Source organism: Episyrphus balteatus, chromosome 4 (genome assembly GCF_945859705.1).
Source record: "Episyrphus balteatus chromosome 4, idEpiBalt1.1, whole genome shotgun sequence".
NCBI classification, from domain to species: Eukaryota; Metazoa; Arthropoda; class Insecta; order Diptera; family Syrphidae; genus Episyrphus; species Episyrphus balteatus.
This window is the reverse complement of record NC_079137.1, coordinates 33,606,888-33,633,563: the sequence shown is the minus strand read 5'-3', so window position 1 is coordinate 33,633,563 and position 26,676 is coordinate 33,606,888. Positions and strand designations below refer to the sequence as shown.

Below are 26,676 nucleotides of genomic sequence, written 5' to 3'. Positions count from 1 at the left end.
CGAGAAGTTCGTTTTTCTTATTTCAAAACTTAAATGTAGCTTTTATTGTAGCAACAACAAGCTTGACGCAAGACCATCTTTATTATCAGAACTGCCGTAAATAGCTTTTTCTCAGAAACTTGGTGATCTCTTTTTACCAAGAAAATCTACAATGTTTCAAATTGACTGTTATCGACTGTTGATCAAAGTGTTTCCAGTGAAAAATGGCGAATTTGCAATGGAAAACACAATCCCAAAATTCTGCATCCAGAGAATTACGAAAATCCAAGTTTCAAAAACCCACAATCCTGAAATTCCAAAATCTAGAAAATAAAACAGAAAAAGTAAAAAAAACTTTTAAAAATTATCTGTTCACAATCACAACACAACACTTTTGAAAGCACAACAACAATTTGAAATTATGTTCAGAGAGATACTTACGAAACTATTCAATTTAGGATTATTGTAATTTACACTAAGGATTATTTTTTCGAAACCAAAATCCCGAAAAATTATATAAAATCAAAAATTTTTGAATTTATATACCTAATTTTTCAGAATTTTAGCGTACCATTCGGAATTTTGGGCTTTCGAGATTCTGTTTTTTCTGGATTTTGGATTTTCCGGATTATTGGCATTCGGGGTTTTGGATTTTCTGGGTGTCGGGTTTTCTGCATTTTTTGGGGTTTTTAGGATTTTTACCCTAATCCCATTTTTGACTGCTGATTGCCCTCAGTGCGTAAAATAGGCCCTGTGTGTTATTTTATTTGGTACACTGGTATTTACTTTCAGAAGACTTCGAAAGCATTGGATCATCGCAAAGAAATATCACAGTTCCGTGCCTGGCTTTGACTTAATGGCACCACTTTTGTTTAAACTTTGTATAGACCTTTTCGCTGTAACTGTAAATGATACTGACCTCTTAGAAGCTTAAGTTTCCCATCATCATAATAAGTTCGCAAAGGTGTTAAAAACTTTCTTGAAATATAAAGTATACATAGTATTTCCTCGAATTTAACCGTCGCACTTCGTTATCCCTGAGATTTTCCGGATTTTTGACTGTCAAACATCAAAAAATTAAGAACGAAAATTCTAATTTCAAATTTTAATAACTTCCAAGCATCTTGTCCCAAAAAACTAATTTCATGAATTTTAGCAACAAATATGCACACAGCATTGTTTCGAACAGCTTAAGTTCTTGTTGCTGCTTTGATTCTGTTTGTTTGTGTGTTGTTTAAGTTTCCGGCTTTGTTTTTTGATTAATCCCTCCTGGAAAATTATAAGAATGAATATATAAGACTTTGCTAGCTGTGTGATGTGTCGTTTCAATTCAAAAATTGCTACACATATCCTCCTTACCAGGCGACTAAACAGTACCTACGACTACTACTATTATACGAAGCTAGCTATCATATGGCAATGGCAAATGAATGCCATCGTCTTCATGGCTGCTTAATGTTTTGTGTAGTAGCTTGGATGCGCTCTTTGAATAGCATCATCGTTCTCGCCTCTAAAGAGTAACAACAGAGCCAGAACATTGTGTTGTCGTCGTCTTCCTTCGTCGTCGTTGTCGTTATTCTCACATAGTCGTATATAGTCTTCGTCTTCATGGGAATCCTTGACATCCTCAATAGGATGTCTCGTTAGCTCCTATTCGGCGCGCATTTAACATTTTGAAGATAAGATCTTGACATATGCGTGGATTTTTACTGCTCATTTGAGGGATTTTTGTTGCATCCTTATGGAAGAAAGCACCACCTCTATTATAGTAGAGGGGTTTGTATATTTATATCACATTCGTCGTCATCGTCCTCGTCGCTGTCGTCGTCATCGTAGGTACAAAAGTAGGGAGCTACTTAATACTTCCTTTTTATTTTGTGACACAATAGAGAAGACGGTTTGCTTCCCTTATGTTATGCAACATCACACATATCAACAGTTTCACATTACATGAAAAGAGCTTTGTTAATCTTTCTTTTATCCTTTTTATAATTTTTTTTTTGTATTTTTTTATCTCTTATAGTCACCTCGCAAGGAATCCATTCATATGTGATTGCAACTTAAGATGGCTTGCCGATTACCTGCATAAGAATCCCATCGAGACGAGCGGAGCTAAGTGCGATGCACCGAAGCGAATGCAACGCAGACGAATCGAATCGCTCCGCGATGAGAAATTCAAATGTAAGTATTTAATTTTATTTATTTTTTGTAGTTTTTTTTAAGACTCACGAGGAGAGTCGAGATAACACTAAAGGTCTAGAATACCATGAGTAATGGCAGTAGTGGGGGTGTTAGAGTGTTCATTTTCATTGTAATAACCTTCAAGGGAGCAACAGCAGAAAAAGACAACTTAAAAGGGTATCGCCTTCGTAATCTGATGGCAAAAGACAAGAGATCTTATCAATAGAGTAGGGAGTAGTAGTAGTTGTTTTGGTGCTTGTTAACAGATATCAGATGGCGGTAAGGAGCTATTCTCCCATCTCCCATCCCAATGGGAACCTCATGTTTGCAATTTTGTATTTTATTATTTTGACTTAAAATATGCTGACAATGTATGCTCACTGCTTAGATAAGAGATTGCAAAATTTCTTCTTATTGATTCAATATATTTGTGTCCTCTTACAAAAATAGTTGAATGCACTTTGAAGTATTCTTGATATATTCTGTGAAGTAGATTATGGGTTTTGAGAAAACTATAGAGTTTGATTTATTTCAAATATGTTGTCTGCCACAATGTTACATTTAAATACTTGTAAATGGAAAATATTCAGCAATTCAGCTTAAGCATATAGTAAGAGCTGAATGAGAGATAACTTCACTTTTGTGCAATCTACTTCACAAAAATCATTAAAAAAAATATTCGAAGAAAATTTTGTGCAACGGGTAACATGCGAAAATATAGGTTAGATATTCAAAATGGTTTTCTGACTAAGATAAACGTTGCGAAAAATGCAGCGTTGGACAAAAGTTGATGAAGGTTTATCTAAACATTATTGGAAATACATTCAGGTTTAGTGCATTAATTGAGCTCGTATTCTATGAAAATAACTGGTGCCCTAAATGCTTCATGCATTGTTATGGTTTGAGGAGTATCATTCGCTGAAACAGTGGGACTTGTTATATTCAATTTGACTTAAATATTATTGTTTTAAAACAGATTCTAGGTTGACAATCACTCAAGGATTCACTCTTTCTGAAAACCAATAAAACAACTTGAATCGCTTTCGTGCGATTAAAACACATTCACCCGATCGAAAACGACATCAAAAACTCAGTGAACAAATATTTTTTAAGTCTTTCTGAAAATAGCAACTATTTGTCTTATTTTACTGAAAATAAAATTCAGCATATTTTGAAAACAAATCCAAATTTTGAAAGATCGTTAAACGGCTGCGGTACCACAAACAACAAACCTTCAACAAAATTAAACTTTTTTTTTGTTACAGAAACCAAGGTATATTTTTCTATAGGTTTTTAGGTGCGTTGAGCTCGAATCCGAAGTTAGAATAATTTATCACATCACGTTTTTGAGATAATCCCGTTAGATAATCGAAAATGCCACTTTTTACCAGTTTTCGAGATTATTTCTTAGCGTTTGGTTATTTGTTTTAAATAAATTTGTAACGGTTTCCAAAATAACTTAATTTTGTCTTTTTAAATCCGTTTAAATCTCTTAAATATCTCTTTTCTACTTCGAGAAATCTTAAGTTGTTTGGTATATCCAATGTTTATTCGCTATTAATAGCAAATCTCAAAAAGTTCTTTGCCAATCGCTTTCAAATTTTGATCCAACGTTCATTGGCGAAGGTGGTGAATCGCTGTGAGATACACACATCAAAGCGTGACCGTGTCAGATAGTTATACTAAATAATAACTAGTGAGAAAAATATAACTTTTTTCTTGTTAAAAACAATATAAAAACTTACAGAAATGTAAATAGAACCAAAAAGTTATAACAATATGAAACAACAATGAAACAATTCAACTTAAGCTTCTTAACAGGAATGTTATATGGACTACATTCAATCAAGTTAGAATTCTTATTCAAATAAAATAACATTTGAGGCGCATTGCCTACACCAGTAGACTTCCTTTTCTAAATTACCAATAAATTAAAAAAAGGTCACTATGGTGTATGCGTACTATTTTTTTTTTTTTTTTTTTTTTTGTGAAGTGAATAAAAAGTAATGCTTCTATAATTTTTAAACTAAGCGTATGATATCGAAAATAAAAGTTGATCTATACTGGGCTAACCTTGGGCAAACAAACCACTGTTTTAAACTAACTATTTTTTTACAGGAACAAAAAATCAAAGTTTTTTGTTGTATCTTTTTAAAAAGTAGTGGAATAAAGAAAAACAAAAGTTGGGCTATCCTGGGCTAACATTGGGCGAACGAGCCACAGTGCAAAACCAACAATTTTTACACTGAATAAAAAAAAAATTATTTCTTGTGATTTTTTAGGTAAAAAAAAAAAAACACGAAGCCCGAATCATCCAAACGGCCCGATTAGACATTTGTTAGGAACACATTCTAATTAGCATAACGAACAAATTGAAAACGAATGTAAATAAAACGAAATAATGGAATAAATAAGTTGATTAGGCGTTTCTCAAGCTTCTTGTGAAATAGGCTTCAGGGACTAAAAACGTATAGTCAATCTTCACGTCTCTGATGTGTTGTCAAAATATTCCTTTCAATTTAGTCAATTTTATTGAAAACTGGACCATTCTATACTAGAATTAAGGGCAAACGAAAAAAAAAGTAAATTTTCATCAAATTACGTGACTGTTCTAAGAGATTCAGTTTGTTACGTTGAATTTCCATAAACTGCCTTATCTAACAAAAATATTTTGATAACTTATACCCACCGTCAACTTCGAAACAAAACAAAAACAAAAATACTTTGACAATTTTTAAAGCCAAAGACCAATTGAAAAATGTCTTTAGGGTGTCCATAAAAAAAGTAATCAAACTTATTCTCTACGCATACAACAAAAGTATTCAGTGGGAAATCATCTACATAATTATCAAGGTCTAAAGTACTTTGGGGAGACCGAAAATTTAAATATCAATTGGTAGTTTTAATTACAATACCATCAGACAATGAGTTTTGAAGTTACACTTTTGCCCAGAAGCAATTCTATACCCATCACAAACTAAACTAACCTACAGTTAACCTATACCAATACCATGGAAAAACAAAGTTGCCTATAATAACTGCAATCATTGTCCCTTGAGATACAAAGAGGGAGATGTTATCAATTCCATAGAAGCCTCTCTAATGGTAAACACAGTTAAAGCTAAAATTACGGATGCATGATATTTCTTCCCTATATATCTCTCTCTCTCTTTCTATACATATACAATCTCTCTATGCTAGCGCAACATTTTCATAAAATAATTACACCCCCTGTCTAAAGAATTGATAACAATTTCACTTCTAAATGAACCCTTTTTGCTCTCTATATCTATCATAGAGACTGAATTTATTCAACAGCCCGGAATTCAAAAGCCAATCAGGCGTTATGTTTGAGGTTTGAAAGGGTGGAAACTTGATTTCATGATATTGTTATATAGTATGGGGAAAGGTTTATAACCTTCTATCAACAAACGGGGATATGGGGGCAAAAGTTTTGCTTTAGAATCAAATGCAAGGGTTAACTTTTTACTACACCGATCAAATAACAAGGATACCTACACATTTCTATACTTTTAGGTTCAACTGATGAGCTTCGCACGAAAATGACCAATGAATGCCGAATGGATACTGAATGTCCCTCGACGTGCCATTGTGATGGAACAACCGTGGATTGCTCTGCACGTGGATTAAAGGAAATTCCTCGAGACATTCCTCTTTATACAACCGAACTGTAAGAGTTGATTTTCACCATTTTCTATAATTGTCACTGACCTAATGTCACTTTTTTTTTTTTTGACAGTTTACTCAACGACAACGAATTAGGGCGAATTAAATCAGATGGACTATTTGGTCGCTTACCGAATTTGGTTAAACTCGATTTAAAACGCAATCAAATCACCGGAATCGAACCGAATGCATTTGAAGGAGCCTCTAAAATCCAAGATCTACAACTGGGAGAAAATAAAATCAAAGAGGTTCATAATAAAATGTTCCTCGGACTACACTATCTTAAAACATTGTAAGTAACAAACAAACCTAAATGACAGCATGATTAATCAATCTTTAACTCGTTATTATTTTGACATTTGATCTTATCTTTTTATTTATGTACTATATGTTCGTTCAATTCATTTTGATTTAATCATGATCTTTGTTTTATTTTTTCTAGGTCACTCTATGACAACATGATTTCCTGCGTTATGCCGGGCTCATTTGACTTTTTGACATCCCTGAATTCACTGTAAGTCAATATTTTTTTACAAACAAACAAACCTTTCATTTCCCACTTTACTACGAGTAGAGTACGTACTTATTTGACATTCTTCTTAATTAAGGCCATCATTAGTTATCTATTTATGAATCGATCAATAAAATGATAGATCTAGAACAGTGTTTTATTTTTTATTGACAATAGGTTTACACATAATTGATTCCATCACTTCTGTTTTTGTGCGGGAAATCAAAATTAATTGATCTCAAATGATGTTTATATAAGTTGACTCAGTTTGCTGATGCAGAAAGCCCCCTTTTTTTACGCGGATTAAGTTACCCGATTTACTGAACTTCCTCTTCTTCACGCCCAGTATACCATAACATTGGAGAATCCGCAACAACTCTCTCTGCGTCTGCATTTGCTTCTGCAGCCATCCGACTCTCATCGTAGCTTGTAGGCACTCATATAGAGTATACCTACTCGTGTACTCTAATTGCGGAAAATTGAGTTTTATTCAAGAGAGGAGTACGCGCGAGTATGCTCTAGCGATGATGATGATATACATCAGCTATTCGCCATATATCCGTACCGTACCTCTATAGTTTGTGCATGCACTAGGGATTAATTTTAGCACGTCGATGGCTGGAAGCGAAACGCGCCACAGCAAGATGATGTATGGGCTAATTTATTATACTCCTTCTGGAGGCTGTTCCATCGTTCCGTTTGTGATTAATGCGAACATCTTAGTGCGTTCGCGCATTCCATGCATGCATATTATATAGCAATCATCAGTGAAAAAAATAAAATGAGAAATTATCACAAGTGTGTTCGCGCGTTGTGCGTTTGGGAGAATGTTTGGAATATACACGCGTCACAAGGACACCATATTTTTTTTAACTTTTATACAGTGAGAATAATATTCTCGCACAATTCAACTCTGGGAGTATACTTATGAGTGAAACCACGCGGACTTAATAGTTAAAAAAAATTAAACATGAGAAATCCTGTTCGTTTTCTCACTTCACGCTGACACACTGCATGATGTTGATTTGCAACAAGTGCATGGGTATGATTGTGGTAATGGATTTTCATCAGGAGATTATTACACTTTGTTGGCTTTAAAAAGATTTCTTCTTTTATATTCAACATTTGACTGTAAAATGATGCCCTTAGTCTTAACTCCACTCAGAGTTAATGCGGCTTTTTTTGCATTTTTCTTTTTTTTGTTTGTTAATTTGAGAGTCTGGTTTTGTATGCCATTGAACACTTGATGTGCTATAACATGGTTTTAGTCTTTTATTTGTATTATATCCTTGACACCTGGTGCTTTGAAATGAATTCATGTTATTCAGGGACAGAGAAATTACAAGAGTTCCTTACATTTTACTTGACATTTATAAATTTTTTTGGGATCATTTATAAGTGTACTTTTTTGACATTCAAATAAAAAACCTTTTGACAGCTGAGCGCCGCGAGACCGAGAGAACTCATTATAATGAACACGGCTTGTCAGGAAAAGTTGTGAGGATGGGTGTAGTATGTGCAAGGCTTATCTCTTATATCGTTCATAAAAGTAGAATAATTGGTCATACAAATGCTTCTCATGAATCAAGCTTGTTTTTCAAAACCAGCTCTCAAAAATTCAGTAAAACTTTGTTGTATACATACTACTTTTGGTTAAGCTTTGCATAAGCTGCAAATTGATTTTATTGCTGTTCCATTTAGACCATAGCAAGGTTGGTGTGGGTAATAAGGCATGTCCGCTAAAAAGCACTAATTTACTGAAATGAGATATTCTTCAAAATAATTTGATCTTCTTCGTCGGCTATAATCGATATTTTTCGTTTTCGCTCGAGTTAATGATCATTATTGTCATTACTAGATAATTAAAGAAATAAGATAAGAAAAAACTAAGAACTGCAAAAGATATTTTGCAGGCCATATTACCCTACCATATTAAAGATGTTTGCTAAAGTAAAGGTAATCAATCCATTGGGAGGTATTAGCATTAGCACTTGTAAAAATCTATAGGGGCAAAATTGTTTGCTGTTTGAGCTGTTGAAACTATCACAGGGAATGAGTATCGAACACAATTGAGCCAAACAATAAAGAAAAAACATCCACAGTGCCAAAAAAGTCACGATAAAGTTATGCTGCAGCATGACCGACGTGCTCGGCCACATGCCGCAAAAGTCGTCAAGGCATTATTGGAAATAAATATTAAAATCGCAAGTTTTATTCCACCTACCGTACTCTTCAGGTCTTGTTTGTTTCAATAAATGGCACAAAGCTTGGCTGAGCAGTAAGAAGTAGTATAGTCCTGAAAATATATTTTTTTTTAAGGTGGTAGAGGCTGGGATGAGGACCAAAACCTCTGCCGTGATAGTCCATCGTACCAAGGAAAGACGGGTACGTTGAGCTGCAAGGGCTCCGGACAAACGAACTTTTTTGTTTAGACAAAATAAAGATCTCTTTAAGCTCTATTCATAACTGCAAACTAAAAGATTCTTGAAGGTTTGGGTTCTGGAAACTTCCAACAAAACATTTTGTTATTTTTTCATGAGTTTTTTTAGATCTGATTGCTGGGTTAAGTTTAATTTATATAAACAGTTTTTTCTTACCTATATAATTTCTCGTGGGTACCTGGCATCCGTTGAGGCCCCGGATCACCGCCCAGTCGATTTCAATGGTACGTACGGCCCTGGCCACGGGATACAACACAATATCGTACTACACCCTGGTAAAGCTATTACCCCAAATTAATGACATCAACGTGAAAGAGGTGTGATTCCGGCAAGATTACTCCACGTACAATACCTCAAACGAGATATTCTAATTGAAGGAAACATTCAATTAGCACATTACTTCGTATAATAGAGTTATTTAAATAGAATTTCAATTTCTTATCATTTTACGACTCTTCACTTATTTCGTTGATGGGGATTGTCAAGTTCAATGGCATATCGACGCCTTGGAAGCCAAAGTCAAAATATTCCTGTTATGTGGAATATACCTAATCCAAATTCTTAAAAAAGTGTTCAAGAACTGTTTTTAAAATGAACCACATCCATGAGCCAAAAATCCTTTAAAATCTTTAAAGAAAAAAATCACCCTTGACAAGCAACCCAGCCATTTATTTTATTTTCAAGAGTTTTTCTAAAATTTTTTCAAACTTTTTCACCCAAACATTCTCTAACAACAACAATTTAAAAAGTTTTGTCATCCTTTATTTAAAATAAACTCTTAAACACATTTAAAGGGATTCATTTTTGTCTCTCCCCAATTTTTCTTTCTTTTAAAAAAAGTAGATATATTTAACAACCCTTTCTCCCCATCTCGAATTTATTTATTTAAAATAAAGAAAGTTCTTGCAACTCTTAATTATATCGCAGCTATACGCGCGATTTACAATCTATTGATGCTAATTTCCGATTGATGTTAATCCAGCATGACTACCTGTCTTCTTATTCTTCTCCTTCTCTCTTTTTTATTTTTTTTCTTCCTCGTTCTCCCCATTTAGTATATCTGCCTTTTTATAAATTTTCTTTGCTTTTTCCTGGTTTCACTCTGCTCTGACGTTTCTCTATGTATGTATGTCTGTGCTTTAATTAAATTTTAATTTTTTAATCCACTTGGAATCTTTTGAATGGGGTAACCGGGAAATCTGCTACTTCATCTGTGCCACTTGAAACTCATAGCACGGTTATACACACTCTCTCTACCTCTATACCCGCCATCAACCACCCAGCCAGACTCAAGTGAAGTAGCTTCAAAGACGGGGGGAAAAGAGGAGAAAAATGAGTATAGTAGGGAGTAAAAGGCAAACGGAATGATGCTAAAAGGAGTGGCTCCTCCACCTGGTTCACATCCATATAACATTCAGTGTGTAGTGTATATCCCATCACATCACGCTTTACCTAATATAAATGATGCTGCACAAATGAAGAGTCTCCTTCATCTAATCGTGTTAATACCCCATACTCCATACACACCATCATCCATACACCATTCTCCCAGCCATATTAGATGTGGTATCTTGATTTTTGATCTTGTTGCTTCTCTATACAAAGTATGGTCGATAGTTATGGTTTGCCTATTATTCTTCCCTGCAAAGGCATTTCTCTGCATCGTGTGCAGATTACTGATATCATCTATATTCAATCTTAAGGATTAAACCTACACACTCTTTGCAGAGAGCGCATACCAAAAAAAGAAAAAGTACAAAATAGTAATTTCGTTGTTCTCGATTAAGTTGTTCGTGATTTAATTTGATTTGAGATGAGGCGATGGGGGACGGGCGGGCAGACGGAAGGAAAAGGAAGGACAAAAGACCAAACATTGCGGGGACCATGAGAAAAATTCTTTTGGTGCACGATTTTTTTTATTATTCAAACGATATCTATACCCACACACTCGTTCTTCGTCGTCGGTCGTCGAATTGGAAATTAAATTCAACAATACCCTTTTTGATGACAGAGTTAGAGTTAGATCGAGTATCAAATCAAAAAAAAAAATAAAAAATTGAAAATTACAAAAAAAAAACTAAATTCAATTCCTTTTTCTTTTCTTTGCTTCCTTATATATAACTTTGACTCTCCTTCTCTGGACTGGATGGATGATATACGAAATGAATAAAAATGAATCTGTATGTGTTCTATCTTTTTTTCGATACATCGCACAGAAACCTAGCATCGAATCCGTTCAATTGCAATTGTCATTTGGCTTGGTTCTCAGACTGGTTGCGTAAAAAAGGACTGATTGGTGGTGCAGCACGATGTGCATCGCCATCCAAGGTACGTGACGTTCAAATCAAGGATCTGCCCCACAATGAATTCAAATGCACACCGGACAACAATGAAGGTTGCCTTGGCGATGGTTATTGTCCGCCTTCGTGTACGTGCACTGGCACCGTAGTACGTTGCTCAAGAAATAAATTGAATGAAATACCCAAAGGAATACCACCCGAAACATCTGAATTGTATTTGGAATCGAATGATATAACAATGATTCATATGGACCGCATTGCTCATCTAAAATCATTGACTAGATTGTGAGTTTTTTTATCCTTTTTTTGATAGAGAAACTAATAATAAAGAAACTTTTGTACTAAATTTTTTTTTCTTCTTCATCTTCTTTTTCCCATCCTTATAGAGATCTGAGTAATAATCAAATTACAATTCTTTCCAACTACACTTTTGCTAATCTCACGAAGCTGTCAACTCTGTAAGTATAACGAACAAGTAAAAGAATACCTACAAAAAAAAAAAAAATAACGTCCACGTCATCATAATGACTGTCGAATCGAACCGAACCGAAAAAAGGGTGGCAGCAGGGCACAGGCTTCAAGATGGAAGAAGAAGTTTTTTCTTGCCCACTTAGCACACATTTACGTGTGGTGCGGTCGTTATTGTGGCACACAAAAAGGTTCCGCATCTATATAGGTACCATTGTACTATTGGAACACAGAAGGAATAACATCAACTACAAAAAAAAAATACTGCACACGATTCCAATTTCCGAACGAACTCTTCGATCTCACGAGGGCTGTTATAACATAGCCTCTCCGTAACCTTTTTAATATGAATCCACATGTAGGTACACGAATCTTTATGGCACAATTTTTCCATCAAATGCTTGAGCACGAATGGTTTCCTGCTGCCCTCGTTTCGAAAGTGATTTTGTTGTTTTTCTGATGTTCGTCGGTTTGGATGTTTTTTTCTTTCTCCTTGATGGAAAAAGCAAAAAAAAAAACAAAAAAACAGTCCACTAACTAATTTCGAATCAATTAGGCGAATACTTGAACTAAAGAACATTATTTTTCTTCTCTTCTTCATTCATTTTTCTCTGAAATATAGGATAATCTCTTACAATAAACTGCAGTGCCTACAAAGACATGCTCTAACTGGGTTACATAATCTACGGGTACTATCCTTGCACGGTAATCAAATATCGATGCTTCCGGAAGGCTCCTTTGAAGACCTCAAAACCATAACGCATATGTAAGTATAATTCCCTACATAAATTCAAAATATGTAAGAGATGGGGGGGGGGGGGATAAAAGGGGGTACCTACAAAAGGATTTTATAGTTGCTAAGATATTCATACATATTCTCATCTGTTTTTGGTTTTGGTATGTGTGTATTTTACAGAGCTCTAGGTAGTAATCCTCTGTATTGTGACTGCTCACTGAAGTGGTTCTCAGATTGGATAAAGTTGGATTACGTTGAGCCCGGTATTGCACGATGCGCTGAGCCCGAATCGATGAAGGACAAATTGATCCTATCAACACCGTCGCAACATTTTGCCTGCAAGGAGAAAATCAGCAATGAGATCCTTTCGAAATGCGATGCGTGCTATACGATGCCATGCCAAAATAAGGGCGAATGCAATCCACTACCGCAACGTGATTATCAATGCCGTTGTCAGCCCGGTTACCATGGACGACATTGTGAATTCATGATTGATGCTTGCTATGGTAATCCATGTCGAAACAATGCGACATGCACTGTTCTGGAGGAGGGTCGTTTCAGTTGCCAATGTTCGCCGGGTTACACTGGTGTCAGATGTGAGACAAACATTGATGATTGCAATGGCAACAAGTGCCATAATAATGCTACATGCATTGATGGTGTGGAATCTTATACATGTAATTGTCAGCCTGGATTTAATGGTAAGTTAATGGTTTTCTATTATAATATAAATGTATTTTTTTATGAAGACTAATTTAGTGTATTATATATTTTTTTTTTTTTTAATTTGATTATTCTAATTAAAGAAGTCCTTAAGTAAATTGCAAAATAAAACAAGAAATTAAGAAGTTTTTGCTAAGGCTCATTAAACAGTAATGTGGTAAATTTGTTAGACGTTTTTTCTTTGTATTGTGAGTTTCAATTTACTGGAGTAGCTAAATTCGAGGACTGTTAAAAGTTCAGATTGACTAGGAACATTTTTTTGATTCTTGAGTATTTAAAGAAGTTTTGTGGTAATAGATTTTTTTTTGTAGTAACATGAGTTAAATGTCGTCTCTACGATTTCTTCTGCTTCTAAAATACCTATTGCTTTTCGAAATAAAAAAAAAATCTAACCTGGAGTGCGACTATTTAAATTTTACATATCGTCGGCCTCATAAGGAAACCTCGTAACTCCACCTTTTTTCGAAAATGACTTTTGAATGCCATTTTTTACCGGAGCAACCCAGAAAATTTGAAGTCGTTCCGAAAACTATAAATAGACTTTAATTCAAATTTTGCACACCACTTAACTCCCAACTACTCTGTTGTTTCTCTACTCTTTCGTCTCTCCTGTAAAACTTTGATTTGGGAGTTACGAGGTTTCCTTATGAGGCCAATGTTTTTTAGATTGCTGGAAGCCGAATCCGAAGTCCGCTCTACTCGATCACGTCAAGTTTTCTAGATAACCTCAAATGATTTTGAAATTTAAGTCTGAAACACTCAACTTAACTTAAGCCTTACAATACTAGCATTTTTTTTCCGACGATATTAGGGTTAATCTCATTTTATGATGAAAATTTCGAAGTATTTAGGACACGTTTTAGAAACGACGCCGACGCATTGTTGTATGAATTAAATAAGTAGAACTTTAAATTTCGATGATATTGTAGTGACAAAATCTCGAAATAAAATCTTAATTCATCCCAAGAAATCTAAATTCATCCCAAAACAAGTGTTCCCGAAATGACTCTTAATTGGTGAAACTGATCCCGAAATGCTTCTTTGTATATATATTAGATGAATGAAAATGAAAACGAATTTATTTCGAGATGCATACATATTATGAAACTTTAATTAAATGTTATTTTGATTTAAAAAAAAATGCCTGAAAATTATACATTAGGTATCCTTAAAATTTTCCTAAACAAAACTTAAAAGCTCTAACAAAACGACATGAAATAGTGAAATACACTGAAACCTTTTGGAGTAAGAGACTTGCATACTGGGTATTAAGGACGAATTTGCCTCAGGCAAGTGACCAAGTGATTAGTTTGAGCAATGTATATAACTCAGCACCTTTATTGGCCAAAGCTACCAAGGTCTTAAAACTATCAGAGGCTTCATCAAAAAGGCGCAAATCAGATCTAACTAGGCTTTTCTGAGCCAGGTTTTCTAGGGGACGCCATTTCTATCTACCTGCCTACATTATCTACCTCTATGATTTTGACAAGTAACACTAAATATTTTTTACTAACTTTCTTCGATGTTAAATAGTCGAACTACGAGCGTTACTGTCATGCTAGAACCACCACAACAATTCAGGTAATAGAACTATTCTAACCGAAACCTAAATTGGTAACAAAAAACGAACCCTTGGAATTCTGGGTCTTAATAAAGCCCAAGGTCTTTTCGGTGAAAAAGAGGCAGACCACCTTAAATCTAATCGAATAAAGAAAACTAACAATTCATTCAATGGGCAACAAAGCGCACATGCAAAACCTAAGGTGTTAACACAGAATTATTACAAGCTGAGATCATGAATTCAATGAAAAAGAACTAGAAAAACAATGAGCCATCTCTAATTTGATATTGCACGGTATAGCTCTTATATAATTTAAAAGTCAGAGTCACTTTTGAAATCGTTGAGAACTTGGTGCATATGTATCAGAATTAAGTACTTTGATTTTCATTTTTCACTCGGGAAAATGATATTGATATTCGATAAAACTTTCTTCTCCAGTTAAAAGTTCTTTCCTCGAAATTCCACGTTTTGAATTTTTTCAGTCTCATCCGGCCGATGATGATTCTTTTGATCTCTTTCAACTCTTAGGTAATTGTGTTGCTTATTTCTCCACAGCAGAATGATTATCTCTACCATCATTCATCACATTGATGGCCACGTCACACAGAAAACGTTTTTCACGCCGATCTCACCATTAAATTGTCACTGCACTTTTCTATTGAGAACATTATAGTTTTTTTGAATTTAATGAAATGAAATATTTAAACATAAAACATTTTTCTCTTGAATTATATTGATATTCAATTGGATTTTTCCACTTTAAATAAAAAAAAAAAAACTCCGAAATTAAATTTTTAGTAAAACAAAAAAAAAATCATTTAACTTGAATGGGATTAGTTATAAATAAAATTGAATTTACATATTGTTTGTGGTAGTTAAAAATACAATATATTCATTATTTCTGGAAAATAAATACAATTTTAACTCAAAAAATATGTATTCCTTCATTGCTTCATTTTTTTACTCTGAGAATTTATTTGCATACCTATCCTTCGCCCACAAAACCCATGAAATAACAATATATTTTTAAATAAGGCACAACAATTAAAAATAAATCTATATTATTCAACTTCAGGCATTTTTGAAAAATATTTTATTTACAAATTGAAACAAAAAACAAAATTCAGCTAAGTAAATTTCAATTCGCACAGCACTACAACATATCGATTTGATATCGAAACCAATGAAGTGAGCACTCGAAAAGAAAATTAAAACTTTTTTAATTAAACATGAGCTTAGTGCTTGTCCTATCGCTTGTCAAAAGCACACCATTAGGGGAAGAAAAAAGAACTAACAAAAAAAACACAGCATTCCCACATCAATTAGCTTATTGCTACTTCGTCGCACAGAGTTCGAAAATGTCCACCCAATCACCCCCTCGTTCCTTCTTTGATGACTCTCGTCCTCACTATTGCCCACGCCTCGTCGTCGTCGTCCTTTTTCAATTGATTTTTAATTAAAACAAGTTTGCATGGTGTATCTGTAGAGTATACACACCAGTAAACGAGTATTAGAAGAGAAGACTACAGGAGTAATGTCAATGTTATACGTGTAGGTGGTGTTTTTTGTGTCAATTAACAAAACTGTCAAACCTTAAAGGACTACAAAGCGACCGGAAAATGCCAGCAGTAACTTACCATACACCTCAAGAATTTTTGGAACAAAGTCTGAGATATGTCTCAGGGACGAAGACGACAAGCTCCGTTTCATGTACGCTATTAATTATTATTTGTAAAACTTTAAATTAAATTCCCATAATCCTGGCAGAAACACCTTCCTGGAGGCCAAAAACACAGATAGCTGTGTACTGATATCATTCTGCCACAACACTTTGCCCAAATAGAAATGCACTTTATAAAAAAAAAAAAAAGTTTACTGAGAGAACTTTTAACAAGATTCTTCTCCTGTTTCGTTCTAAGTAAAAAGGATGAAAAAGATCTTCATAAAAGAAGAAGCAGTTAAGGGGTTGATATGGTGACAACCAGGAAAGGGAAAGGGTGCTGCATTTTGAGAATATTTTCATACCGAGCATAACCCGCATAAAAGTCTTTTTTTGTATAGTCGGTCTTGGGGTACTTTTTTTTTTTTTGTAAGTTTTCACTCTTCTTCAGCAAGTACTTGGTCGTCCTTTGAATTGCTATCAGTTTTTTTTTTTTTTTTTTTGTTTAGTGCTGAATGAAAAAGTGCAGAGTTACACCGGAGGGCTAGAAAATTTTTATCCGCGCACTGATGAAAGAAGACGAAGAAGTTGTCGTGTAGTGGCAGTAATATTCTGGCAGAGTTTATCATGTAAAAGTGTAAACTATTCAATCGGGATAAGGGTGGTGAAGGGGGACGAACTCTGTCTTTCTCCATGCTCACTAAAAAAGATAGGTTCGGCGGCTAGTGAGATACATAGATATTAATCGAATGCATTGGAGGGAAATCGTTTGCTGGGTTTAATTTTCCGTTTTGATGCTCTCTATATAGGGTATTGGATGGCCCAAAGGAGTTTATGGCATCTCACTATACTATTGTAATGTAGTTTCATAAAATACAAAAAAAAAAGTTGTATACATTAAAGAACAACTATAAGAACGTTTGGAAAGAAGCTACAAAAAGTTAATGCGATGTCAGTAGCAGTATAGTGATGGGGTTTTACTTAAAGAAGTTCCCTATTTACGCCTTCGGAGTAGTTTTTTTTTTTTTGCGTTGAAATTGACTCTATGCCATTTTGGAAATGTTTTTAAAGTTTTGGGGGCATAGAAAGATGGATAAGAATATCATCGGTAGGATATTGAATTAAACCCCACGGAAGAGTGTAGAATAAGGCATCAATGAGATTGGTTTGAGAGAGGACTTTGATTCCAGAAGATGATGATGAGTTTTTTTTTTTTTTTTTCTTCTGAAAGAAAGTAAGAAAGTTGTTTTTGAAAGAGATTTTTGATTAGTTTTTCTTATACAGACTTACTTTTTATAAAAAAAATGTTTATTACCATCAAAGAATGCCCTGTTTTTTGTACTTCCTTCATTGATTGTAGGGCAAGTATTGATTTTGATTAAATTCGATTTAGATCAAATTAAGAATTTCTTGTAAGGAGTATGAGAACTCAAAGATGTGCAGTTTATAAAGAGTTCAGAGAGAGAGACTTATTAGAACTTACAAAAATAATAAAAAGTTACTAAATTTTTTTATTTTATTTCATTTAATTTAAAACAACCGAAAAAGCAAGCATGCCGGGAACGCTTTCTTAACTTAAACCACTTAATTTATGTTAGAATTCCATTAGGTACCTATAAATAAAAAAAGCTGTCTGAAAAAATTGGTGCGAAAATTTAAAGTTATTTTTAAAAATATTATAACTTTCTTAAGAAATCGTTGACAAACTGCGCCTTTCTCGAAAATGATCGAATAGTAAAATAAAACATAACATCAAGACAGGATCACGCTTTGTATGTAAAAATAAAAAAAAATGAGTAACTTAGTTTTAGTTTGAAAAGAAATTTTAAAAGAAATGTTTATAATAAAATTCTTGTAAGAGTAATTACAAAATTGCTTTTGAACTTTTTCAACCTCCAAACATTCAATTTCTTGTGTAATGAACACTTTCCTTTTAAAAAAAAAATTAAAAGTATAAAATGAACGGAAAAAAACCATGAGATGTCCCATCGTCATTTAATAAATCAGTGGTAACAAGGAAAAACGACATAAGTCAGTTTTTATAACTTTCCAGGTGAGCGTTTTGAATATTTGGCTGCTCATTACAAATCAATATATATATAATTTTTCTTTAAGAAAAAAATACGAAAAAATATGGCACACGGAATCAAATTTTGTAATGGCGTTTTCGATTGGCAGTCCGGAAGCGTCCGGAATCATTCTGAAAGCGTTTTATTCGTACAAAACTGACAGTTTTGTGTGAATAAAATTTTTTCAGAATGATTCCGGACGCTTCCGGACTGCCAATCGAAAACGCCATAAGAAACTCAATTTCGACATAAGTTGACTTTTGTAGTTATTCCTTGTTGCCACAGAAATTTCAGAAGACTAAATATTTTAAAGGTTATAAAATACTTGAGAGAAGTCAATTGATTTTAATATTTTATCAACAGCAGAGAATTTTAAATACATTTTTTAAGTTTCAAAGGTCACTGTGGCGTATGAGTAACATTTTAACCAATCGAAACAAAAATCAAACTAATACACGTAATGTTACAAATTTTGCTATCTCTGAATGATTAATGCAATTAACTATAGAAACAGCTATAGCTGCAAGTATGTCATTTCCAAAAATTATTTAATTATGAGTTTCAAGAAGCTCCTTTAAAGAGTTCAGCTGAATAATGAGTTTATTAACTTCTTTTTTTTTTGTTTTATTCTCTTCTTTTTTATTTGAATTCAAGTTTTTTTTTATCTTTCATTTAAAAAAAAGAATCATCCATTGCATAATCCTTTTTTTTTTTTTTAATTTATTTTTGCATTATTTCTGAAATTTTTATCTTTACTCTCATTCCAGGTGAATTTTGTGATTTAAAAATTAACTTTTGCTCACCGGAATTCAATCCTTGTGCCAACGAAGCCAAATGCGTGGACCATTTCACTCACTACACGTGCGAGTGTATGCCGGGCTTCCATGGTGTCAATTGCACAGATAACATCGACGATTGCCAAAATCACATTTGCCAAAATGGTGGCACTTGTGTAGATGGCATAAATGATTATGTATGCAAGTGCCCCGAGGAGTACACGGGTAAATATTGTGAAGGCACCCCAATGGTCGCCATGATGTATCCCCAAACATCGCCATGCCAAAATCACGAATGCAAGCACGGTGTATGCTTCCAGCCGAATCCCTCTGGTTCGGATTACCTTTGCAAATGTCATCCAGGCTATTCGGGCAAATGGTGCGAGTATCTGACCAGCATCAGTTTCGTTCATAACAATTCGTTTGCCGAAATGGAACCGTTGCGTACGAAGCCCGAAGCTAATGTTACCATAGTGTTTAGCAGTACACAACAAAATGGAATTTTGATGTATGATGGAGAGAGTGAGCATTTGGCCGTGGAATTGTTCAATGGGCGTATACGGGTTAGCTATGATGTGGGTAATTATCCAGTATCTACGATGTATAGTTTCGAGATGGTAGCTGATGGGAAATATCATATGGTTGAGCTGTTGGCCATCAAGAAGAATTTTACTTTGCGTGTGGATCGAGGGTTGGCACGTTCAATTATCAATGAAGGTTCAAAGGACTATTTGAAATTGACGACGCCATTGTTTTTGGGTGGCCTTCCTGCCGAGCCCGGTCAACAGGCTTATAAAAACTGGCACTTGAGGAATTTGACTAGTTTTAAAGGTTGCATGAAGGAGGTTTGGATAAATCATAAGTTAGTTGATTTTGGAAATGCGGCAAGGCAGCAAAAAATCACACCAGGCTGTGGTTTGCTGGAGGGCGACAATTTAGAGGATGACGATGAGGAGTCATATTTTATGCATGAAACGCCACACACATACAAAGAGGTATGTATTAAAAGGGATTTTGTGTATTTTATATTTGATTCTTAAATTGAGTGTTTTTTTTTTTCAAGGTTGATCCATGTGAAAATCACAAGTGCAGAAGAGGTGGTAGGTGTCTAGCGAATAGCAGTTCAAAGGAGGGCTACATCTGCAAGTGCAAACAAGGCACAAAAGGCAGATATTGCGATCAAGGTGAGGGCATCACAGAGCCCCCTGCAGTCACTGGTACTAATTATTTAATTTTATATTAACATTTAACTAAGCACTCTTTTGACTATCGCTTTATAAGGCTTTAGGTATTTCTAAAAATTATATAGAATTGATCGCTTTTTATTAATACATCAACCTAAAAGCCATTAAAATGAAAGAAATCAAGATGATAGCACGTTTGATTTTCACAGTGTCAGTTGTACAACTTCATCATCATATGCATTTCTGCTCTTAATCTGTAACATTTAACTCAACATTACGTTTCGTAAAAATTACTACATATTTAAACTCATTTTTAAATTCCATTTTAACTCACCGTATTTAAATAGAGATTTAACTCAACGTAAATTTTCTACATTTAAAAACATTGCGTCACATAATAATTTTTAATAATAACAACACAGCCACACAAAAAAATATAAAAGTTCTGACCTGGGGTTGCGACTAGGTTTTTCATATAGTTTTTGGGTCGCTGAAACCGAATCCGGAGTCCGTTTTGCCCCATCACGTCAGGTTTTCGAGATAACCTCAAAAAATTTCACGAAAAAAAAAATTTTTTTCTCTGATCTGGATGTGCGAATATGTCATCATATAGTTTTTGGATCGCTAAATCCAGATTCGGAGTCAATTTCGCCCTATCACGTCAGGTTTCTGAGATATCCTCAAAAAATGTCAAAAGCAAATAAACAAAAGTTCTTATCTGGAGTTGACACTAGGTTTTTCATATAGTTTTTGGGTCGCTAAAACCGAATCCGAAGTTTATTTTGCCGTATCACGTCAGGTTTTTGAAATATCTTCAAAAAATGTCTAAACTCAAAAAAAAAATTCTTATCTGACATTTTTTGAGGATATCTCAAAAACCTGACGCGACACGGTAAAATAGACTTCGGATTCGGTTTAAGCAACCCAAAAACTATATGAAAAACTTAGTCGCAACCCCAGGTCAGATAAGAAATTTTATTTTTTTGGTTTTGCCATTTTTTTGAGGATATCTCAGAAACCTGACGTGATAGGGCAAAATTGACTTCAAATCTGAATTCAGCGATTCAAAAACTATATGATTAACATATTCGCACATCCAGATCAGAGAAAAAATCTTTTTTTTCGTGACATTTTTGAGGTTATCTCGAAAACCTGACGTGATGGGGCAAAACGGACTTCGGATTCAGTTTCAGCGACCCAAAAACTAAATTAATTCCGTTTCAAACCAAGTTCCCATTTTTGCAAAACAAATTCACCTTCTATAAAATCAAATACTAGAATGTTTCAATTAATTCACACATCAATTATAAGAACTGATGCTCTGTGCTTTTCCTTAAACCTCGAGACCTTAATCTTTGCAAACCTGTGTACTTAAGTTATAAACTTTTTTTTAACAAATAATATCCTATCCTTTTTTTGAAAATCTGTAGTTCCAACAAACATACAAACAAGTATAAACAGAAGATCCTTTGAAAGGTTAAAATACTACATTTTCAGAAGGTGAATTTGATTTGCAAAGGAATGAATTTTGTTGCAAAATAGTGAATTCTGCTAAAAGTGTAATATAATTTGCGAAAGAGCGAACTTAATATAAAAAACATTTATGTCACTTTTTCGTTAGTGTAGATTCAACATTATTCTCGTATCTAAATCATAATCATATTCATTCTAAAAACCTCTATGTTTAAGCCATATTCTATTGGTCATTAATAGTCACTAACGGGCTTCCATCTTATATTTTAACTTGAAACAAGAGTAGCAATCTGACACTGTAAAATGTAATAGACGTGATATCATGGTCATAGTCAAGAGTATTTTTCTCCAAAGACATGTTTTTTTATATTAACTTTTTTGTATTACTTTCATCTATATAGCAGCTTCTACTTGTCGAAAAGAACAAGTACGTGAATACTACACTGAGAATGACTGTAGATCGCGGCAGCCACTTAAATACGCTAAATGCGTTGGCGGTTGCGGTAACCAATGCTGTGCTGCCAAAGTCGTAAGACGACGAAAGGTAAGTTTGTCTTATCTTAATTCTCGAGAAAAATTGTAAATGTTTGACAGCTATGAAAGCCGTCTTCATACATACAAAACGATCGAAATAAACAAAATGGATGTCTCATTTGATTCGCTATCAACTGTCAATTCTCAAATGACAGCTAGCCAATCAAATGGCATCCAATTCCAACATTGTTTTTAACAACTAACATTTTGTATTTTTATTCTAGGTTCGCATGGTGTGCAGCAATAACGAAAAATACGTTAAAAATCTAGATATCGTGCGTAAATGCGGATGTACAAAGAAATGCTACTGACTGAAAGATGCGACTACCCAATTATTAAATAATAGAAGCTTAGATGTAAATTTAGAACAAGATACCCAATTAAGTAGTAGTACTAGTAGTAGTAGTATAAGTAATAGTAATAGTTATGATAGTAATTTAAAAATAAATATAAATATTAATTATTTCAATAAGGACGATGATAAACATAGTGAAAGTACTGATGAGAAAAGTGATAGTAGTAGGGCAGCAATAGAGGGCGATAGTAATGAAAAGATGCTAGAAGAAGGTTGGGCACAAACCACCGACAGTTATGCCGACGGAGACGAAAGAATGCAATCAAATCCGAGTACGGACTTTTACGATGACAATGACTATGATGATGAGGAAGAAGAGGACGATGAAGAGTATAGTGAAGAAACTGAAACAGAAACAGCTGAAATGCCAATAGCAGCTAAACGAACGGCAAAAATCGACCAAGAAGAAGAAGAAGTCGATTTGGGCTATGATGAAGATGATGAGCCACCAAAGCGTTTGCCACCACAGGGAGATCAAAAGGATTTCATGAATGAAGAAGGTAGTGGCAGACGATATAAACAACAAAGTAGATTTAGGTTAGACTATCTAGAAAAATTCAAAAGAAAACAACAAAAGATCTATAGAGCCGATGAGGGCGACGATGGTGGCGAAGATGATGATGACGACGATGATGATGATGGTGAGCCTAGACGAGAAGGTAGCGGTAATTTTGCCAACGACGACGACGATAACGAAGACGACGACGACGATGGTGGTGGTACAAATGACGATTTCTTCTCCTCCAAGAGAAAGTCAAATAGTCGATATTTCCGAAAAAATACCAACGATGCTATTAAAATCATATCAACTCCATTAGGAAAAGTTGGTATTGTCTACCAACAGACACCACCAGAACAACCTAAGAGCGATGATACTGCATCTGGTACTTCATTGAGTTCAAGTAAAACACAATTTACCGACTTTGACGCACTGTCACCAGCCGACCCCAATACCCATCGTCGGGCGTCATTGCATCCGAAAATCACACCCGTACTCACAGCCGATGGCAAGGTTGCCCTGCTTTATCGTGGAGACTCTGAAAACACAAAATACGAACCTATTCTTAATCTAACACATAAGTTTAATCTCTATGACAATAAGACAAGTGCTGCTACTATTGCTCCAAGCAATACCGACGCTGATAAAGATGAAGACGAAGACCAAAGTAATCAGGATTCTGACGGGAGTGAGGTCGATGCTAGCTTGGATGGTGACGAGGAGGATAGTTCGGATGAAAACTCCGTCACCGAACAAGCTGCACCGACGCCACCACCTGTCATCGATATAGATCGATCGAATTCTGTTTTGCCGATGATAAATCGGCCACTGTCCGAAGTGCTGGGCATTAAAAAGAATCAATTTAGACAGTTTCGAGTTAAAGACTCGCCAACAACCACAACAACAGAACCTCCATTTGGGTTGCATTTCCTGACGAAAAAAGTCAATATGGCTAATTATCCATCAAAATCACGAAATCATGATTTTGATTTCAGTCAAGACACAACTATGTTGGATGAGCGCAAGCGAAACCACAATCAACCTCAATATCCTGCAGCTAGTGAATCGCAAAGTGACAACAATAATGCACCCGATCATACAGATGCATCTTCAATTGCCACTCAAGATATCCTCTCAAAGACAGAAGTTGTCAATCTTGCCATTATTCCACACTTTGATGAGGAATTCGAGAGGCAACAACGATTCCGAGATCATGAGATTAGGCGTCATCATAGACAACGTCATCGTCATAAGCACAATCAACAAGATTTGTCTAGTATTCACTGCATTATGCAGGCCACAATGGGTATTGCTGCCGTTTCAACTGTCTTTGGCATGCTAGGTACCTTCTTTAAGCAGCGAGTTCTCGATCAAATTCGTCTGATGCATTGGTAGTATCACAAGGGTATTCAACTGTAGCTGCCATTACATTGAATACCCATTTATAGTTTCCGTTAACAACACCATCAACAACTAACAAAAGGAGAACTACCCAGTTGTTTCAACAATTAAAACAAAAAAAAAAGTGATCCTCGTATTCTCCCTACTAATTGAGTCTCAATTTGTGAGGACTTTTTCAAAATCGAATTTAAACAAAAACTAAAAAAAACTTTTGTCTCACTTTGTAACTGTTTATTCTTCCTTTTTACTCTTTCTCTCTCTAAAAACTCCAATCCAACAATCGCCTCAATGTCGTAGTTTTAGTCATCGCATTCACACCCACAATACATTTTGTCTTTTCTACAACAGTGTAGTGCTTTCGAAAACCATATTTACTCGACTCAAATGTGTAATTTTGAGTGAAAACTTGAGTTATCAATCAAAACAATTGAGTTGCGAAAGTATGATTTTCAACGGCCCAAACTGTTAAGAAATCGACTGTTAACTTCTTTTGCATCCAGTTTGCTTTCTCTGAAAAAATTGTACTCTTTTTGATTTCCACTCAAGTTTTGAGTGCAAATCAAACTGATAAATAAATTATTGAGTGAAAACTGGCTTTGAAAGAATTATAAACCACATTAAAATGTCCTTTTAATTGGAATAAATAAATACACCCTTATCTTATCGAGTTTTATCGATACAAAACAAAAAAAAAATCATTAATGTATTAGTAAGAAAAAAAAACAAATAAGTGCTCGTGCAATAAAAACAAAAAAAAAAACTCAACACAAAAAGCATAACTGTTGACCTGTTGTGAGCCTTCCCTTCATTCCTTCCGGTATTTAAAAATAAAATTAAAACAAAAAAGAATTAAAAATTTTAAAGAAATCGGAACAAATATTGGAATCACACTCATTCAAGTACACTGAAAAAAAAATTAACAAAATGACTGTTTTTTTTTTTTAAATAATTGAACAAATTTTTGTAACTTATTTTGTTATAAAATTGTAATTAGAGACCAAAAAAAAAAAACAAAAAATGATAAAAAATCAGAAATCGAAATGTAATAAGATAGTATTTATTTAATTTTGTATTGAATCCTTAACGTTAAATAAGATACAAAAAAAAATCGTGTTCTAAACAGATAAAAAAAATTAAGTCCTTAAGAAAAAAAAAAAAACACAATTTTAACATTAAACATCTAAGCTGGGTAGTCGCATGTAAATCCTAAACAAATAAAACAAAAAACCGGATAAAAAAGTAATTTACAACAAAACAAATGCAACTAATAAAAAAAATTATGTGTAAAATGTTTAACTCTTAAAAATTATTAACAAATAGATATGCATAAATATATATATATATATATTATATACATACAAAAGAAAAACAAAAAAAAAACTAAATTATTCTATTAGTATTGTTTATAATCTATTTTTGTGTATTTAAAAAAAAAATTATATATTATTACCTGTTATACTTTGCGTTTTAGTCTTCGAATATATATATAAATATTATTTTTTTCTCGAATCCAACGCATTTAAGTTATTATTTTTTAAACATTTTTTTTTTTAAATTTTGTATTATTTTTATTTTTAATGCATACAAAATAAAATTTAATAAAAACAAAAAAATATTATGAAAAGAGAAAATAATAAATGTTTAATAATAAAATGTTTTATATGCATAATAATATTACATTACAAACAAAACAAAAATAATACGCATACAAGTTCATTTTTATATAAGAAAAAGTGTAAATTAAATTTATAACGTAACAATAAAACAAATATATAATTGCATATATTTAAAATAAAATAAAAATTGAAAAAAAATAACAAACAATGAAAAAACTGACTGTAAAATGCTTTACACTGAGAATTTTATTGATTTTTAACATAGGATGAAGGAAATTGACAGAAGGAAATTGAGTGGTAGGTACTTGATCAATCAAAAAAAAATAACCCAAATACAGAATTTGCATCCGCAAATGCGGAACTTCCACATGATTTGGGACATCCGCCTCCGCATCCGCAATAATCAATGCGGATCTTCATGCGGATCCGGATGCAAAGAAGATGCGACAAGAAAGAAGTTGGTTGGAGCCAGCGAATGGCGCGTACTAGTGGGAGTCACACCGAGTAACGTCTATTACTGAT

The 26,676-nt window shown here is 34.0% G+C and overlaps 1 protein-coding gene across 1 annotated transcript in view; it reads left to right on the top strand.

The window, feature by feature from the left end:
* LOC129917668 (protein slit) overlaps positions 1-25,733 on the top strand; it is an 80,257-nt gene extending 54,524 nt beyond the window's left edge. The window contains 12 exon segments of the mRNA XM_055997709.1: positions 2,003-2,160; positions 5,698-5,851; positions 5,921-6,139; positions 6,290-6,361; positions 11,016-11,384; positions 11,486-11,557; positions 12,190-12,333; positions 12,484-13,004; positions 19,084-20,087; positions 20,156-20,309; positions 22,151-22,293; positions 22,508-25,733. Coding sequence (XP_055853684.1) covers positions 2,003-2,160; positions 5,698-5,851; positions 5,921-6,139; positions 6,290-6,361; positions 11,016-11,384; positions 11,486-11,557; positions 12,190-12,333; positions 12,484-13,004; positions 19,084-20,087; positions 20,156-20,309; positions 22,151-22,293; positions 22,508-24,532 — 5,035 coding nt within the window. The 3' untranslated portion in view covers positions 24,533-25,733.
* Positions 25,734-26,676: the final 943 nt, after the last annotated feature.